Source organism: Aulostomus chinensis, chromosome 13, assembly GCF_037954235.1.
Source record: "Aulostomus chinensis isolate RoL2024-O1b breed Wild chromosome 13, RoL_Achi_v1.0, whole genome shotgun sequence".
Taxonomy (NCBI): Eukaryota; Metazoa; Chordata; class Actinopteri; order Syngnathiformes; family Aulostomidae; genus Aulostomus; species Aulostomus chinensis.
This window is the reverse complement of record NC_141332.1, coordinates 19,805,081-19,823,828: the sequence shown is the minus strand read 5'-3', so window position 1 is coordinate 19,823,828 and position 18,748 is coordinate 19,805,081. Positions and strand designations below refer to the sequence as shown.

General features: G+C 41.1%; 1 protein-coding gene across 1 annotated transcript in view; it reads left to right on the top strand.

Moving 5' to 3' along the window:
- Positions 1-13,773: 13,773 nt before the first annotated feature.
- Positions 13,774-18,748, top strand: part of tnmd (tenomodulin) — a 55,925-nt gene continuing 50,950 nt past the window's right edge. The window contains exons 1-2 of the mRNA XM_086222002.1: positions 13,774-13,897; positions 17,669-17,778. Of these exons, the coding sequence (XP_086078128.1) occupies positions 13,849-13,897; positions 17,669-17,778 (159 nt within the window). The 5' untranslated portion in view covers positions 13,774-13,848. The remainder of the gene's footprint in view (positions 13,898-17,668; positions 17,779-18,748) is intronic.

Genomic DNA, 18,748 nt, shown 5'->3' with positions numbered 1-18,748 from the left:
AGCCTTGAAGCACTTTGATGTTTATGTAGGCGGCAGCACTCCGCTGGTTGTTTTTACAGATCATAACCCCCTGACTTTCCTTCATTCACTGCAGTGTCCAAACCAGCGCCTGATTAGGTGGTCCCTCTTCCTGCAGTCGTACTGCTTGGACATTCGGCATGTGAAAGGGTCGGATAACGTGGTGGCAGACGCGTTGTCCAGGGTTCCCTGATTCTTTCCAGAGTCTTCATGTGTTCTGTTTGCTGTTCTCTCCTGGCCTCCTCCTGCCTCTTAATTTGCTTCCCAGGTGCACCGGTTGCTGGGGTAGGCTGTAGGTTCGGGATTTGTCAAGCTTCCAGAACAATCGGTGGTGGTTCTCTTCTGGCTGGTTGGTTATGTGGGTCGCTCTTGGTCCTTCTGTCGGTGGATTTGTTCTCTTTCCTTGGTGTTCAGTTGTAGTGGCACACGTGCTGGCTTGTGGGCGCGCACTTTAGTTGTTTTTGTTTTTTGCTCTGTTGTCGGGGTTCCTTTTGGGACCCCGTTTTTGTGGGGGGGGGGGGTGTCACGTCCCCATGGGCATGGGGGCGTGGCATCATTTGTGACTTCCTTCCCTTCCCAGGTTGGAGCTTTATGGGGCGGAGCTGCTGACTAATTGGGAGCACCTGGGCCCGGGCGTCTCCCAGCTATAAAGCAGGCGGCCAACCTGGCCGACGGGCTCTCGCTCACTCCTCCTGGCCCACGTCGGAGCGATGGTTGTGTTTCTTGAGTTATGTCTTTAGTTCTCTGCATCCATCACACCGCGCACATACACCCCCTGTACACTCATGCACACACTCGCACTCACCACTGACACTACTGATAACCACACTCCATTGTATGTTATGGTTTGCCTTGTTTTGATTTTGCATTGTTAATAATAAATTATTAGTTGTGTGACGTTGACTCCGCGTTTCCCTCCTTCGATGTCACGATCTGTGAGCCGGGTCGTGACAATATATATATATATATAATATCTTCCAAGTATTGCTCACAGTATATTTGCAGTAAATGTGGACTTCACTGACATCAATATTTTGGTATATTGGTTATTTAGATTGGTGAACATTCTGGTAATAATAGGATGAGGGAGGTGAATGGAGGGAAGATTGGGGTGGGGTTAGGGTTAGGGGAGGGGTCCAGCACAGTGCTGGGGAACCTGCGGTCCAGACTCGGGCGGTTGGGCGTCGTGTCTCATGAGCACCGGCCGCAACGTCCCCAGTGGTTCCTGTGATACAGAGGGAACATGTATGAAATCACATGCACTCGCACTCCATCCTGCAAACACGCAGAAGAAAACAGACGAGACAAGTCTGCAAGCAGGACCTTCTGGCTGTGAGGCGACGTGCTGCCCCTGAATGGGGAGGGTGGTGATAAGTGACTCAAACTAAAAGAAGTGGATTTATTTATTTATGCTCAGGTGATTAGAATAATTGAGAAACAGGTGATTGAATAAGTGAGGCTCCAGTGACTGAACAGAAAGATGGCGGTGCGCTGTTCCTGAACTTTACTGAAAATATAAAGCACATTCATAAATTTAAAAAGTGAACCCGAAGATTCATTTGATAAAACTGGGAAAATTAACAATTACTCAATATTTACCTGTGTTGCATACAATTTTGTATACTGTGCATGGTTAAGTGTAAGTCATTTACATGGGATTCGGTATTCTAGTACAACAGTGTCACAAATGACACACTGAATTAATAAACACCTCTCTAAGACAGAATCAATATAAACTGAACATCACAATTGTATTTTAAGTGTATTTTACTTCATCAGTACACTCAAAAAAAATAATTGGGTTCTTTTATTCTGATGGTTTATTGGACTATATTAACAAGTAGTCTCCCATAAAAAGCATATAGTGTACCTAATAAAGTATAATTGTCAAAATTAGATCGAACCCAGCTTAAGTTTACTTTGATGATATAAACTTTTGTGAGTTTGTTACACAGCTTCTCCTGTGGTTCCTGTGAGAATTCCTCCATCCACTAAAGGGAAAATGTCAACAACAAAAAAAAAGAAGAAAAAAAAAAAAGAGGAGCTCACCTTGCAATAAATCACAAAAAAAACTGGGAAAAAGTTCAAACTATTGATTGAAATGACTACAATAACCATAAAAAGACAAAGTAATGACCTTACTGTAACTAAATTCCAACCAGATCTTGTCAGGAGGGAGATGTATCCATAACAGCAGATCTTTTTTAAGTTAGTGAGCGAAGCTAATGGTCAAACTTCTTCTTAAGCTGACTGCCAACACCGCGCCTGAATGTTCTCCTGAAATCTGCTGACTGGGCTCAACTTCGTAATGACTATTTCGTGAGGCTCTTGCCGGGCTGTCCCGGTGGAAGAAGTTTCTGACTGGATCTCGTCTGTGCACAGAAATTGCCTCATTGACCCACACGCTGGCTCTGCTTTAACTCTTGATATATACACTGCTGCCCGTCTCACCGTCAGAGCAGGTTCACCGATGATCATCCTGACGGAGAAACACGTTTCCTCCTGGTGTTAAAACAATCTCCCTCCCAACCTGAGAAAGACAACTATCGTCATCTTTTAATTAATGGATTTTAAATTAGTTTGAACTGATGACATTTGAAGGTGTGATTGTGTATTTCTTTGCTGAGACGCGCGTAAAGTTTGGTTTGGTTTGGAGATAAAACTGGGAGATGGAGCCTGGCAGGGGAGTGATAGAACCTGTCCTCCGTCCGGCAGCTGTTGACACAGGCTGTCGCTGTCTCTGCCACTGGGTCCTGGTGGTTGTGACCCAAGAGGACTCTTTTGTGCTCCTTCTCTTCTCGTATAAAGACACCCACCATCACTCACTTAGACTTCCTAAGAACATGTAAGGACGTAGAACACCCACCCGACACAAGTGGGCAGTGAGAGCATGAATGTATTGACAAAATGTTGGGAGGAAATTTCAAAGTATGCATTGTTGTTTTTGTGTTCCTTTCAATTTGCGTTTGAAGCAATGTCAGTTTATTTTTTTGAGGCTATAAGAACTTGGAATTGCTAATGTGATCACATGTTTTCACACACCTCTAATGAGCTTCTCCTCCAATAAAAGCTCATGAAACATTTGTAAGATATCTTTCAATCGCTATCCTACAAATGTCCTGCGCATCTGTGCAAGAACCTGCTAATGTAAAAATGCCTTTCATTCACAGTGGAAAAAGACTACGTAAGGGACAGTATTCTAAGCAATCCGTCTGTATTTTGAGGAATCATTTAATTTATATTGGATTTTATTTAGTGGTGGTTTTTCACATGATGGTCGAAACATTTATACACTCTACAATCCTCCTTATTTGTATAAGCATGAACAGCGTCGGCAATGGTGAAACGCTCTTTTCTCTGCGTTACATTTGACTAAATGTAGCTGCTGTAAACGTTAAAAAAAGTTCATTTAAAACTAAATATCATTTAATGAGCGGAAGCTATCATTATTTTGATCTCCCCTTTGTGTAGCGCATGTGTGGCAGAGGGAGGGGCAGTGAGAACAAAAGTAATGAAAAATATTTGAAAATGACTATGATGATGTGAGGGCTCCCCCTTTGGGAATGATGAATAGTCTGTGTAGATAGGTCTGACCTGCTACCTGGATTTTTAAGGAGTCCGGCCCATCTGCATGCGCAAGTGGACACTTATAACTGGCATATAATTATGGACCAAGGATATAACAACCTTGCCTGGGAGTGCGTATGCTTGGATGATGTGAGACTTGTGAAAGTCAAACAGCTACTTATGAGTTGAAGGTGCATGCCAGCTGACATGAAAAATCTGGTTTGTTGGCCTAAGGGCAGCAAAGAATGTTGATGGGGGAACCTGGAGGCTTGTGATTACTCCCTGAAGCATGCAGCGCTCTGCATGACGAGCTACCTCCACATGACTCGGACATCCACAATGACCTCTAGACAATGGTCGTATGTTAAGTCAAGACTCAGTGAAGCTGAGAGACAGAGGAGACAGAGGGAGGAGGGGTGCAACAAGGGGACCAGTCACAACCGTAGACAGCTGTAGGCTCGATCCTCCCCTGTACATCCAATCAATTACTATAATTCGTTCCAGCTGTATCCGAGAGAGTAAACATTGAGCAACTAGTATAGCAGCTAATGATGATACCTCTAGGGATAGAGATAGGGATACCCCCCCCGCGCGCTGCTCAAGACTTCTACATTTTCGTCATTATTTTCTTGGCCTGGGCATTAACACATGACCCAAGCCAAATTCATAAATTTCTTCAGATGAAAACATGCAGGCTGATGTAAAGTTAGTAGCATCTTTCTTAATCATATTTTGTGAAGTAAATCTCCTGCCTGTTGAAATGTCAAATACTTAATGAAGCGTATCTGCAGTCGCGGTCTATTATTTTCCCCTAATTACCAGGGTTTTGTTTTTTTTCCCCCCTCTAAATTGAGCCTAGTTTTTTTCTGCAATTTTTGCCACAGAGTTGAAAATAAATAGTGAAGTTCACGTCTGGCTAACGAATGCCAATAAACAGCGTAAATTGTATCAAAAACACCCTCAAGGCTCTTTGGTTTGTGTCTGTGTGGGTGTTTCATCATTATAAGAAGTTTTGTCTTCAGTGTTTTCCAGCATGATGGCTTTCTTGTGCTCACAGAGGGAATAACTTGATGAGGTGCAGGTATACTGGTAGAAAATTGGATCTCAGGAGTCTTTTAGCAGTAGTGTGGAGGGATTGGTGGTCGCTAGACAAGTCAATTTCAATATAAAGTTTCTGACAAGGTAATGGATGGAAGCTGCTCTTCGTAAGCCTGTTGGTAGTCACTTAAACTATCACTTTTATTTACACATCGTGCTTTAATAAAGAAACTTCACAGCTTTCCCCCCCCTTTTTTTTAAGTAATCATATCGCTGATTACAAGTGTGCTACAGGTTGATTTCCAATCATTCTGATTTTTGTTCTTTTTAATGGTCTGTGTTAAATAAACAAATGATACAACTTGCAGCATTAACGAGATAATTAGCAGGGAAAAAAAGAGGGAAGTTGAGCTTTAATTGGCTTCAGTTGCAGTGACACGTTGGACGAACCACTATGTTTCCCTCAGTAAAACATCTGAGACAGTAAGAACTCCAATATCGCCAATGTTGTGCTAATCACGGTCTAATTATATCACAATGTAATTACACAGCAATTACAGCTGCTATCATATTTGAAAGAGCACACTTAAAAGCAGAATACACATGAGCTGATTAAAATTATATATTAGGTGATTCAGTGAGGAAATGTTATAAAGTAAAACGCTTTGTCCCCTTGCATGAAATATACTTTAATCACTTTAGTTCCGTTTGATTAAACTCACTGATAAATTAGCAGCATGTTCCTTCTCCCATGTTCTCCCTCTGTCTCTGTTCCACTGCTACGACACAGAGAAATTAACTGCCTTGACAGCAATATGCTCCCTAGCTGCTACTGCAGCACAGATTTCAAGGATTTTCAGATGCCACACTTTACATTATCATTCCATGCGTAAACAGCACCGCCTGAAAACTGCTTTCTTTTTCCCCCTTCGATGTTTATGGGTCTATACAGTCTTCCGCAGGCATAGTGAACAGTCTGCTGGCCATCAAGGTTGCATCGCAGGAAGAAACCATTTAACACCTGAGCTCCATAAACAACATAGGAGACCTTTTGAAAAACACATTGAACGTGAGAATTTTTTTTTTTTCCAGAGTCTGCTTCATGGTTGCAGTGTGTCACAGACTCAGGCCACATCCTTCATCAAAAAACATGACAAGTGTCAGTATGGAATCTGACCAACTCTGGAGGAAGAGGGTAAGACAAACAGTAAACTTCCTGGCTGATGTTGTGATTTCCCTCTACTCCATCTATGACATCTAATTTATTATTTTAAACAGGATTTATTAGAAGCATCAGCTGAATTTTGGTTCCTTTTTGGCTTCAACCAGATTGATTTACAATCGCGAGTATAAAGTTTTGAATATATCTCAGTAACAAAATCACATTTGCATCACTCACAGAGGTTACATTTTAATGGCTGTCTGCCTTCCTGACTTTTAGCAGGATTATGAAACTCTCAGGCTGATTTTAATGACACTGGAGGGGTGGAGAATAGACCAAGAGTGACTATTTGATTCTGGCACAGGTCGAATCACGAGGAAGATACACTAATTGTATTTCCCTTTCTTTGCCAGATAGGGCATTTAAATTCACGGTTTGGTCAGAGGCTTGAGTGGGTGACATCTCGTCTAGAGTGGGAGAAAGTGTTAAACCGTTCTTAAAAATGTCTGTTTAACTGGTCCTCATGGACACATTTTTAACTTTTTAAAGATTGTTATTTTGTCTGGAAGGAGATGATGTGATCTTCTTTCACAAAATGCTACTTTACAAGCAAAACAGCGCGATAAAAACAATCTTGGCGCGGAGTGAAAGTTTGGGAAGTACTTGTATAAAGTTCAGAGAGGCCATTTTTGTGTATTTTAAGTGCACTTATTGGTATGAGTGTATCTGTTTTTCTATAAACAGTTTACATCTGCAGTTTCTCACCCGAACCTCCTTTTAAACTGGTTTGTGTCACACAGCATTGACAGTGTCATTTCCTTACCAGCAATAGAAGTAGAAATCAGATAAAGTTCCAATAAAGTATGTTTTAAGGCTAGTTTTTCCTCTCCTGAGTTTACCCCTCTGTTGTGCACAAGACACAGCTTCACCGTCAACCTTGTGCATTGTCAGTAGGTTTTTTTTTAACTGTTCCTCTCTCACCTGTGTCCCCCTCTGGAGACGTGACTCAACATTCACCTTTAACTGATCAAGGATGTTGTCATGCCAGTCAGATGTTCTCTAAAGGTATTGATGGGCTGATGTGGTTGTTGACTACAAGTGTTTTCCACCAGGTTTCACACAGCGAAACCAAAATACTTGTCACTACAAACCATGAAAGATCTTTGGTCCCGTATTCTGAACTTCTCCATGCAGTGCTGGCACTTGTTTTTTTTTTTTTTTTTTTTAAGGTTATTAGAAACATGAATTCATCTTTTAGCGGGATGAGATCAAGGTTACATCTAACAAACAATTCCAGAGTTTGCAACCAGACGTACAACACCTCTTCAAGTGCGGTTCAATTCAGACGGACTAAACAAAGCAGGTGTGAAAGTGCTCAAACCAACACCTTCTAAATGCATACAGTATATTTGTCCTAATAAATAGAAAGAAAGCAGCGTGTTGAATGTTGTTGGTCTTTTGTGCACGAGTAAAATTCTCTTTGGCAAGTGACAATTTTAAGAGCAAATATAACCGTGGGTTGAATACCTGTTTTATTCAAATATTCTTAAATTCAGCAAAAGTGTTGGTACTTGCTCACGGCAGTGAGACCTTTTGGTGATGGTGGATGGTTAATTCTTCTAATTGCCCAGTTTTCAATAAGACCTCTGCAGGTTTGTACAATGTACGAGCAACGGTTGCCATGGAAGTACTTGCCAATGCTCGACACAGCTTTTGTTTTTCCAAACCCTGGAGGTTTTCATGTTAGGGTGCGTGGTTACTGGTGTACTATTTTAATGTTTTTTTCATGAGATTATTTGCACAATTTGGCTGACAGTTGTTTACCTTCATCACTGGAGATCCAGATGGGCTCTGTGAAAGGGATTAACATAGTGCTGCGTATTATAATCCAATTAATGCATGTTGTCAAATCATGTCTGTACGCTCTCCGGCTGTATTATCTAATAGAGCCCATTTTTTAAAATAAAATGGATGATAACAGATTGGCAACAGTTTGCTACATTGTCTGTGTTATCGTCAAACATCTCAGATAAATCATACAATGGCACTATTGGTGCATTGCCTGAATGCTCCGTGTAAGCTGACAGTTTGAGGGATGCTGTGCACGGATGCTGTCACGACCCTACAGATGTGATCAGTAGATGTTCAACTTCAGTTTGCATTCACACCTTCCGTCAGCTGTGTCACACTGGTGAAAGCTTCAAAAATATCAGTTTGACCGAACCTCACACGTTGATGTGTGAATTTGACTGCATAAAAAAAAAAAAAAACCTGCTGCGCTCAACAGTAAGGATTTTGAAGTTTATGACCCACAGACGAACTTGATGACCTGTTAAGATTCAGCAATGACATTAAGGAACTATTTCATTTTATGTTTTCATCAGAATTACATCAGTTTGACAAACTAAGGAGATTAAACTGCATAGATACTGCAAAGATGACAAGTAGAATTACATACAAAATTTTATTTTCAATGTTGATGTAAATTTCATGTAATTCTGCAGCTGTAAGTTATTATTGGACACCCGAGTTAAACGCCAGTACCAGCACAAGTCGTCTGTCTGTTCCTGTTGGACTGAGCTCTCATTCCACCCACATCTAGGAAGTCCAAATCCAAGTTTGCTGGCATAGTTGTGACAGTTCTAGGTCTGATCCCTGATAACAATGATACAGTCAGGAAGAAGTGTGGAGAAATAAAGGCCAGTATTTTGGAGTTTCCAATTTGGCCAGCAGATAACCGGTCCGAGACTTCCTAGTCCTGTGTTTACAGTCCATATAGCAACTGGAGACATTTGCATGGAGAGAAAGATGATGAATTAGAGGGGACTGTGTCATAAGCAGGCAGTTTACACACAGTTAGCAGTTGAAAACCACTGAAACTGCTTTGCCAAATTGTCTGACTACAGCCATTTTTCCAACCTTGCATTGGACGAACGCGCTTCGTCTATTTGGCGCTTCACACTGACTGTTTACATGGATGAAGCCAAGGTCTGCTCAAAAATGACTGGAAGCCAATAACTTCCCTGTCCTGACATTTTCCCCTTGGCTACAGATTTTGTATTAATGTACAGAATCTGTTTCATTAAAAAGAAGAAATGCAGGAGGAAGCTCAAGACACCTACTGTTTCTGTGAGAACTTGAAAGGCAAAAAATATTTGGGTGTTGTCTTGCTTTGATGAATTCGAGGGACAAAAATACGTTAGTTTCAATTTTAACAGACCTTTTTTTTAATCTTCACCTTATTTCTTCCGTGCTATTACTTTATACTACTTATACAGGCTTACAGACTGATTGTTGTTGCCTTTATCCACTCATGCTGTCACATGTACTGACGTGTCCACATCACCACAATAACTTCAGCCTAGTACACGGCCTCCACTTTGTCTGCAGCAGATCTGTGCTCCTGGAACTGCATCTCTCTTGAAGTTAAAGGTGCTTTGGCGTATATTTGTGCAGCAGTATTCACCAGTGCATGACTGTCCACACCACACCGTGTATGGAGCCGAGTGTTTAAGTCCCTGTCCGCCTATTGTAGAGCAAAGCCATTTGGTTGCCATCTACAGGAAACGTGTAAACACAAACCACTGTTTATTTTCAGGTATGGAAGAGAACACTAAGCTAACCTTCCTGCGCTCCGTGTTCCCCAGAAGAAGACTCTCAATAACTCTCGCTCACATTTATCTTCCTGCAACAAGTCACAGTTTGATGTGGACAAATGCCCTGCTGCAGCCATTTCACAGCTGCGGATTCTCACACAATAGAAGTAAAGCATCAGTGTCCAAATAAACAGGATGCACCAACAGTGCACAGCGCCTACAAAAAAAAAATTAAACCAGTAAAATACCAGAGGAACAAGAAGTTACATCTGATCCTGAAACAGGACATGCGTCTCCTCCAGATTTGAAGTCTCTCTCAGTTTCCTCCTTCACTTCTGCGTCATGGTGACAAGGTTTGCGCTGCGTACCTGCCTTCTTGGGTGATGACGGACGACTTTCTGATTGGCCGGTTGCAATTCAGGCCAAAACACACCCATGAATTGATGAAGGCACACGGACACAGCTGAAAGGCGAATCCTGCTTTGTTACAGGAGCACTGGGGAGGCGACACTTGCTCCGCTGCTGGTGCAGGACAGAGGAGGAGGATCTGAACACACCTTGAATGATTTACAGACTGTGCGCTTCACAGATGAGAGGACGATAGGACCCCAAGTCTGACGTGACAACACAGTCACTGCGCTTCAACAGCATTTAAATATCCCATGACACTTAAGAGTCTCAAGTAGTTTCTAAGACTTTTAAATAAAATAGATGCATTTCTGAGTTTTGAAAACTCACATGAAAACTTACACACATTCACACATAACTAATACAAATGTAACCCACTCATTAATGACCCCCACTATCAAAATAAGGTAGAATAAAAACATTTGGCTGTCTAATCCTCATGAGGATTAGACACACGTTTGACTTACGGTCATTAACGTATCATAGCATTGTTCTACCTATTATTCCGTGAATTGTCAACATAACAAAAAAAAACAACAAAACAAACTACATGCCCCCTATTGGGCCCCGAACCCAAAGTTTGGGAAAAGCCGCCTTAAGGGATTCCCTCCACTTCTTTATTTTACCAGGTTGCTGCAACTGAATCAGCATGATTCATAATTTATCTTTGTAATGAATGAAACATTACATTCCTATTTATAGTCATTAATTTGATTAATTTTTAATGACGGACAAGATGAAAATGGGTTCGTAAGAATTAAGGGAAAGAAAGAATAGAAATGTGTATTTTCAAAGTGTATTCAAGCTATGATTTGTATTTAACAAACAGGGTCACTGTGGGAACTGTTTAGATGAATTACCCCTTTGTTGCCAACAACAACAAATGACATGAATATCACATTATCCGTATGAACCTAAATCATTTAGAGTAGTCGTGTTTCATTACAAGCGCACGGAATATTTGTGTGCAGTTTACTTATTCTGGAGCATTTTTTCATTACCGTGGTTTTCCCCTGTAATGTCTCATTAATTTAGCAACCTTTGATTTCAAACTCTACTTTCTGGACACATTTGAAATATCAGCTTGACTAAAAGGAGGTCGTTATACGAGAGCATTTTTAACAGTCGCACACTTGATATTGATTTCTTTCGCTCTGATTGCCATGATGAGTCATTGAGAGGAAGAATGTAGAGGAACATTAAAAGATATTCTGTTGTGCACTGAAAAAGAGATTTTCATCATGAATTCGAAAGAATTTTCTGAGCATAGAGAAAATAATCTTCGAATATACATTCATATGGTAACTAAAGGAACTTCATTAAATATTACATATTGCTTTCTGTATCTGAAAATTTCCCTCCACAGATGTTGAGATTATAGACATCTGTGTTTTGCAGAAATCTCAACATGTTACTCTGACAGGTTTGCAGCACAGTAGCCATAATAAGTCCACAGAATAATAAAAGCAAAAGAAGTGAAGCGTATCCTCTGGCCTACATAGAGACGTTCCTCTCCCCCTGCACCAAACAAAGCTTCTGAGGCCTGCGGCTAATCACTGCCCTTTACCTGTTGTCATTCATCGAGGAGTCAATTGGTCTGCTTCTGGAGGGTGCAGAGGTAATTACGATTTGGCTATGACTTATGTTTGGCTCTATTGTTTGACTTTGTGACGCACACGCTGGGATATTGGGGACTTGAAGCTCAAAGCTCATTCAGGAGAGTTTTGACTTTGACTAAACCACTCAATCCCCCCCAGAGAGCTTTGCCTCTTACTAAACAAAGCTCAGCCAAGATGATTCAAGATCATCACGGTAAAAAAAAAAAAAAAAAAAACGACTCCAAGTTTTATCTTCTACTTTGAGGGCTTTATTTGTTAAAATACCGTTTTCAAGGTATCCTAGGAAGTAAAATATTTTCTCTCTCATTGCATCTGTTCTCTTTTAGTGTGATTAGAAGAGTTGCAAAGCAAGACGAACAATTTCCCAATATTGCTATTTAGATCATTTTCACAGATCTGCTCCTCTTCAAACCCAGAATTGTATTAATATTTAATCGCATTATAAATTGGATGAGGAATACAATTATGGAAGTAAATACACCTGTCCCACCAAGCAAGAAATTGAGAAAATCCCCCACCAAGAAGCTTTAGTCTCAAGGTGAGATTTGGGAAATGAATGTTTAAACTGGAGGAAGATTTGCTGCAACATAATCTACATTCCTATTCATTTACTTCTTCAGTGTGTCCAAAAAAAAAAAAAAACCTCCTGAGAGTCATCCCCGACATCCCTGTTGATAGTCCTGCCCTTTAGTGTCACATATGGACAGTAGGAACCCATATTTGTGAGTATTGTACATTTATGTGTATTATGTGTAGTGATTGATCAATACTAGATCTGAAATCCATTTTCTTATGTTTTGGGGTAAAAATGATTAATAGAGACCAAAATTATATGAATCATTCTAATACTGAACAAGTAAACTATGACTGGCAACCGTAAAATGCCTACTATCACGCAGGGACATTGTTAATACCAAAGTCTGTTCACATCAGATTGTTATTATCAGTGTCCAACATATTCTCTTGAAACTATTTGTATGACATCTAAAAGTTAAGCACAATTATCGGTGCACAATCCTACGAATGCCCAGCCAAACCATTAATCAAGTGGGCTTCTTCTGCAGTAGCCAGCGGGTACAGCACAGTGCAGAATCCAACACCTTAAGAGATGTGTTAGGAACAGACATTAATACACTGAGCTTCTGGCCTCCTCGCTAACATGTCCACCTCCAATGCCAGGGTCATGAGTTTCCAGCTCAGTGTGGGATTGTACCAGGCTGACCCCTGCAACAAGAACCTCAAGCAAAATACTGGAGATTCCTTTTCTTCTAACAGGAAAATGGAATATTTTAAGATCCCGGTTGAAGTCTAGCTTGAATTAGGCTATTCATTGTGATTTAAGTATAAATAATTGAATCAAAACAGCTTCAACAGTTTTGTCCCGATGTTTACCTCCAAGCTAGCAATTACATGGATCACGTATGAATTATTCGCATTTGTTCTTGCACTGACGGTGTAACTACAAACTCTCGAATTATCCTTAAAAGTGTGACATATCTCTTTGAAAGGAGGAGGAAATACCAAGAAGTTGCCCCGTAAGATATTTCTAAAAACGGGTGCTTAGCCAGACTTTAAGCCTTTCTGGAGTCTGCTGAGTCATTTTTGTCCTCAGAACACAGTTCAGAGGAAGCAGCAACAAACATAGTCGAGAGATGGATGACCATGGTTTGACAGTAATCGCCGCTATCCAAGAATGTTGAGAAATAGAGATTTTAGTATATTTTGCAGTTGATAACTGTGGATATCCAAAAGTATTTCTGAGTTTTGGGAAATTTGTTTGGTTGTGATTTTGCATGTTTCGTGCAGGTTTATGATCACACGTGGGTCGATATAGGCACTTTACGAAGAATGAGATACACAAGTAGAGATTTAATGAATACAATTTAAAAAATCAGAGGACAAATAAGATCCGCACAGACAAGTAAAAGCAGCATTCATAAAGATTAAAAGCAATGGAGAAAGAAGTCTTCAGAATTTGAAATTGCTACATTTAGGGAAAGTCAAAATGATGGGGATAACAATGACTTGTATTGATCATGTGATTAAAATCACTAAAATAATCGGTACATTTGGAAATCTGAACTATCAAACGAGACAAGACACTTCAACCTTACAGCACAACAGTGGTAAGACGAAGTTTTCTTTTTAAAATGGGCCGAAATTAGCTTTTTAACTGTGAATACATCAAACAACCTGAAGCAATAAGATGCAGTGATATACATATTTTGACAAGTTAGAACATCACCTGTGAAACTCGCCACCGTAGAGGGCCTCACGGTGTATTCTGCACGTGTGATTTTTGAAGAATCAACATGATGTGTCAGGCCTTCTCCACAGCCTGTTGAAGACTCCTGTGGGGGAAATAGTTGCTGTGTAAACGTCCTGCGCAGAGGTACACTTCCTTCCTGCTGTCACTGAAGCATGAGGAGAATCCTGGAAGATGACAGATGGAGGCTCTCAGATCTTCCGTCTAGACCAAGTCAGCAGAGGTGACTGCCTCTTCATGATGAGCCAATTCTGCCCCGTCTTCCCTTCCCCTTTGATGAAAGATTGAGGAGGTGTTGCTGCGTCAAAGAATCAGGAGGCAGATAATTAAATCACACAGGATTATGTGTCACATTTGACCCGCGTGGACCTACTCGCCTGCTCCAAAGTAAGATTCAGAGCGAGTCATAAATCAGTCCTGCTCAGGTTTCTCTAGTTTATATATTTCTAGCTCTCATACATATTCTTTTCTTCATTTTTTCCTCCTTTGTTTGGGGAGGGGCTGTTACTGGACATGTATTTTCACATGGGAAATGTGTGGGCTCCTTGTGCAAGCTTTCTTTCAGAGACACAGAAGCTTGACCAGGTGTTAGAGGCTGGCTAAAGAGTTAAAAAGCAAACATGGAACAGCTTTTTTCCAGATGGCCACTACAACATCGGAAAAAAATAAAAAGAATACACTCGTTGTGCACGGTTGTGGAGGCAGCACCTGCCCAAAGTACTACAAGTCATTTTTAGCATTACTACTGTTATTGGATCGAAAACAGTCTTGTTCCTATTTAAAAAATAAAATTCACAACTTTGAACCCTGTGACCAACAGCTTCAAATCCAACAGTCAATCTGCTAAAGTGACAAATAACGAAGCTATCAGGACTGAAGCGTTATGAGCAAATGTTTATTTTGTAATTCTTCCTGGTTTACCGAGGCTGCTCCCATCAACCTCTGCTCTAATCTGTGTGTATCTGCTATGCACTCCAAACTAAATTGCTGTTTATTCTATTCTGCGTGCATGAAAACCCCCAGCCTGCTGCTGAATGCTATCAGGGGAATGAGGGTCCCAGGATGCTCAACACTGCTGCTGACACAACACAATTCCTGAAAGACCTGCAGCTTGATTTAACCAAGCAAAATGTCACGGTAATTGTGAAGATTTATATCAATGGGAAAGAGCTGACGAGGTTCCACAGCTATCAGATCTGACAGACCTAATATGAGCTCAAATGTAGCCTGCTAAAAGCTTGCAGGTTGACCAATTTCACCCGCCGATGTTCACAACTTAGGGAGTATTGACCGAGCCTTCATTTTCACTAGAGTAAAGTGGAACTTTTAAGTTGTGCAATGGTGGTGGTGGTGGTGGTGGTGGGGGGGGGGGGGGGGGGGGGGTTCAATAAAGTGGCATTACTTCAGGACATTTTACCACACTGTTTAGCTTTTGTGTGCGGTCTACAAAGGTGATTTGTATTTAAATGGGATGTTCAAGGTGCGCTTTTATTCAGCATCCTCCTCGGCTCTCCTTCAACAGATATGTTCAGATAAAATTCATTGGGCTGAACTTGTAGCATTTAGCTTTCTTTAAAGATGCTACAAAAGACCGAAAATGATGACATGAAGATAAAGCTAACAGAAAGCCCATACAGGACAGGACAGGACCTTAATGAACCATTTTGCAAATAACTACTCGTGAGAATGGTAAGTATTTTGTCATTCTTGATTACTTGCAACTGAATCGGCTGAAAAAACACACTATTTACTATTTATTAGTTAACTGTAAGTAGAATTACTTGGCCTCTAAAGTTTCAGGAGGAGGTCCAAGCCTCAACCGCACCACTCGCAACCTCACTCTCTCCTCATTCATCCCCTCCCTTTCACCCTCCTATTTCTTCCCCTGCTCCCTCCTCTCTTCAGGATCCTGGGGGGTCCATTGTACCCTGGAGCTACGGCAGATTCTTTGCCCATACCTTCCCTAAAGTGCTGTAAACGATCCTCCTCAAGTCATGAAACGTACCTGGGTGACTGTGTGAGCCTTGCTAGTGAAATTTCTTTATGATTTACAAACCATTTGCCATTTAAAAACCTTACATTGTGGACTGGTGGGATGTTGCTTCATTTTCCTTGAGAGGCACCGAGAAGTAATAAACGATTCATGTTGCCTGGTCTAATACGTCACTTGATAAAAGATGCATTTCTGTATCAGACTTGATTTAATGAATAGTCCCTGAACAGCCATGAATGTATTTTCTTGTAACCTGGGGAAATCTACTCTTTCACTGTAGGTTAATATGGGAATGTGACACGTCTGAGCTTCATTGGCACCAATTGACCAACAAGAAAGTCCTGAGAGTGAGACCGTAATGTGAAACGACACAAAATTCAATTGTTGAATGTAAAAATTTAGTTGTTTACAGCGCACCAGAAGCAAAGTGGAAACCAGGGAAATGTTCTACCTTGACTCCAGTTTCTCTATCAAGGTGTTTGTTAGCTGGTGTGACTTCCTGAGAAGGTAATTTGCAGGGCATCGCAGAGTCCTGTTCCTGACCTTCATCGTATGTCATCAACATAACCTCCCCTAAATAATAAACCGGGATGAAACTTAAAAAAACACAAATGTGTTTGAACTTTTACAGTCCTGTTATGACCCAAAGACAAATAAAATGCAAGGTGTAGGCACATGTTTACTTAGTCACAGTGGCATTATCAAAAAAATGTTTATAGCCCCGTGCACTGTATGGATGACGAGGTACCGCTGGATGGCATTATTATTGCCCAGAGTCGTATTCAGGTACCAACATTTGAAGAGCTTCGGCTACTGCATGTGTTATTTAACCCTTCCCATGTGGGCCCCGTAAATGTGGACGTAAATGGCACGTACTATCCTCCCCCCCTCCCCGTGTGTTCCTGACCCCCCCCCCCCCCCCGCCTCTGCCCTCTCCACCTCCCTTGGGGTGGCAGCACCTGTTGGCTGCAGCCTGCCCCGCCGGGGCTTGGTGGCGCGGCCCTGCTGCGACGCCTCCCTCTCACTTGCCTCCATTTGGTCAACGGACTGCTCAAGTTTAGCGTACATACACAACAAATGTATATGTGCTGTTGTTAAATTTCTGAAGTGTACCATTATTACTTTCAATCTGTAATAATTGTGACGGCTTGTGATAGTTGTATCAGGCTTTGAGTTGAGTTGTGTAAAACAAATTTTCCCTCGGGTACAAATAAAGAAACCTTGAACCTTGAACCTTGAACCTTGAACCCCTAGAACTGGTTCAGTTCTTATTGCATCAAAAGGGGGGGGGGGGGATCTTATTGCATTGTGAGTTTTCTGAAAATGAAGTCTCAACTTGCCAGACACAAAACAACAACAAAAAAGTATCGCAAAGTTGAACATGTGTTTATTTAAGGATCAACGAGAAGTAGCTTTTTTTTTTTAGTACTGGCAACAGCACTGTCACACAGTTACGCTACAATACGTGATGAGTAACACCTCCTCCAGTGACCTCGGATGATCGTATTTGCCTTGTTCATTTATTTTTTCCATTTTGTGATGTGAACTGATGCAACTTCTTTTCATTTTATGTGATTGATTCTTTCATTACTGCTGCTATTCAATCATATCAGCTCTCACCTCCTGTTGCTGTGTGCAGTGAACACAACAGGTTGGTGGCAAAACTCTAAGAGAATATATCTAAAAATATCTGAAGATGCAGAGATAGAACTTTGTGTCCCCAACGCAGGGATCTTTTGAAAGTGATGAACCAGTATTATCATTCACGTACGGCATATAATTTACTCAACAGAGGGGTTTGTCTCTCTGAATCCATCCCCAGCGTTCCACCTTTGAAATTAGGGCAGGCAGGCAGGCAGGCAGGCAGGAAGACATCTGCCTGGCTTATAATGGCTATCACAAATGTTTCAGTAATTCCACTCCTTCTGAAACTTCCCTCCCCTTCAGTTCACTCCCAAATTACAGCAATGGAATGAAGCTGGGACTCTTTTTGCCTTGCAGAGAGTCAGTTTTTTTTTCTCCAGCTAAGAGGATCGGAACAATTCCTTCTGTGGGTTTGCATCATGGAGACCAGCAGTCAGTCCAGCAGCCAACAGATCCTGTGGAAAGATGTGAGTCCATTTTTTTCCATTTGATTTATGGCAAAATTACACAATTTTCTTTACAAATATTGCATCGAATATGGAGTCACCATGAAGAAAATTGAGCAGTCAAAAAATTTTACAGCTCGACAAATGAATTGTGGGTGGCAGCAGAAGTGCTTCAATAAATAAATCAAAATCCTGTGATGTTTTAAGTAAAATATATCTTTCTTGAAAACGGTGTGTGTTTTGACCTCTTTCCCAAATGAATTTTTTTCCTATCTTAGTCCTTTTGGCTTCCAAACTTTCTTCCATTCTCATGCTCAGTTTCACCTGAATCACTGTGTTTGTTTTTTCATCTGAAAATCCTTGTTTATTACATGCAAGAAGCATTCATATATGCTCCAAGAATTGCCTGTATTGGAAACTTTATCACTGAGCAGAGGATAGAGAGGGATTTGGGACTCTGAATTTTTTTCCTCCCTCTCTCTCTCATATATCACAGACCAGAAAAAATAGAGGAGTCAGGTAAAAATATCACACCAGAGTAACATAACATTTATATTTTCTTTTAAAAGTGAGAATATGACATCACATGCTGCGCACAAAGAAAGGGTACAGGAGATACTTATCGTAAATACTCTGACAGCAATGAAGAACTAAGACATCGCCTGTTGCTTTGAGTCAGAAAAGTACTCAGATACATATATGAGTGTGTCCTGGTGTGATAAACCACTTCTGTTTACTGGTTCTGTTGTTTGCTGGAGAAAATGCTCCCCTTTGCCTGATAACAGCAGGAGGCTCCAGGCACTCTTCCTCAGCCAGGACCCAGCTGGCTGGTTCTGAACTCCTAAACCTTTAAACACTATGTTGGCTGGTGCGACAGACTCAGGCTGCTCCCCCTTTCTCCATCCTTGCCTTTTGGTCTGTCTGCCCCTCAATCCCACCTCCTTCCTGAGTATTCACTACTCTAAAGGACAGCCAGTTTAGTTTCCACTCT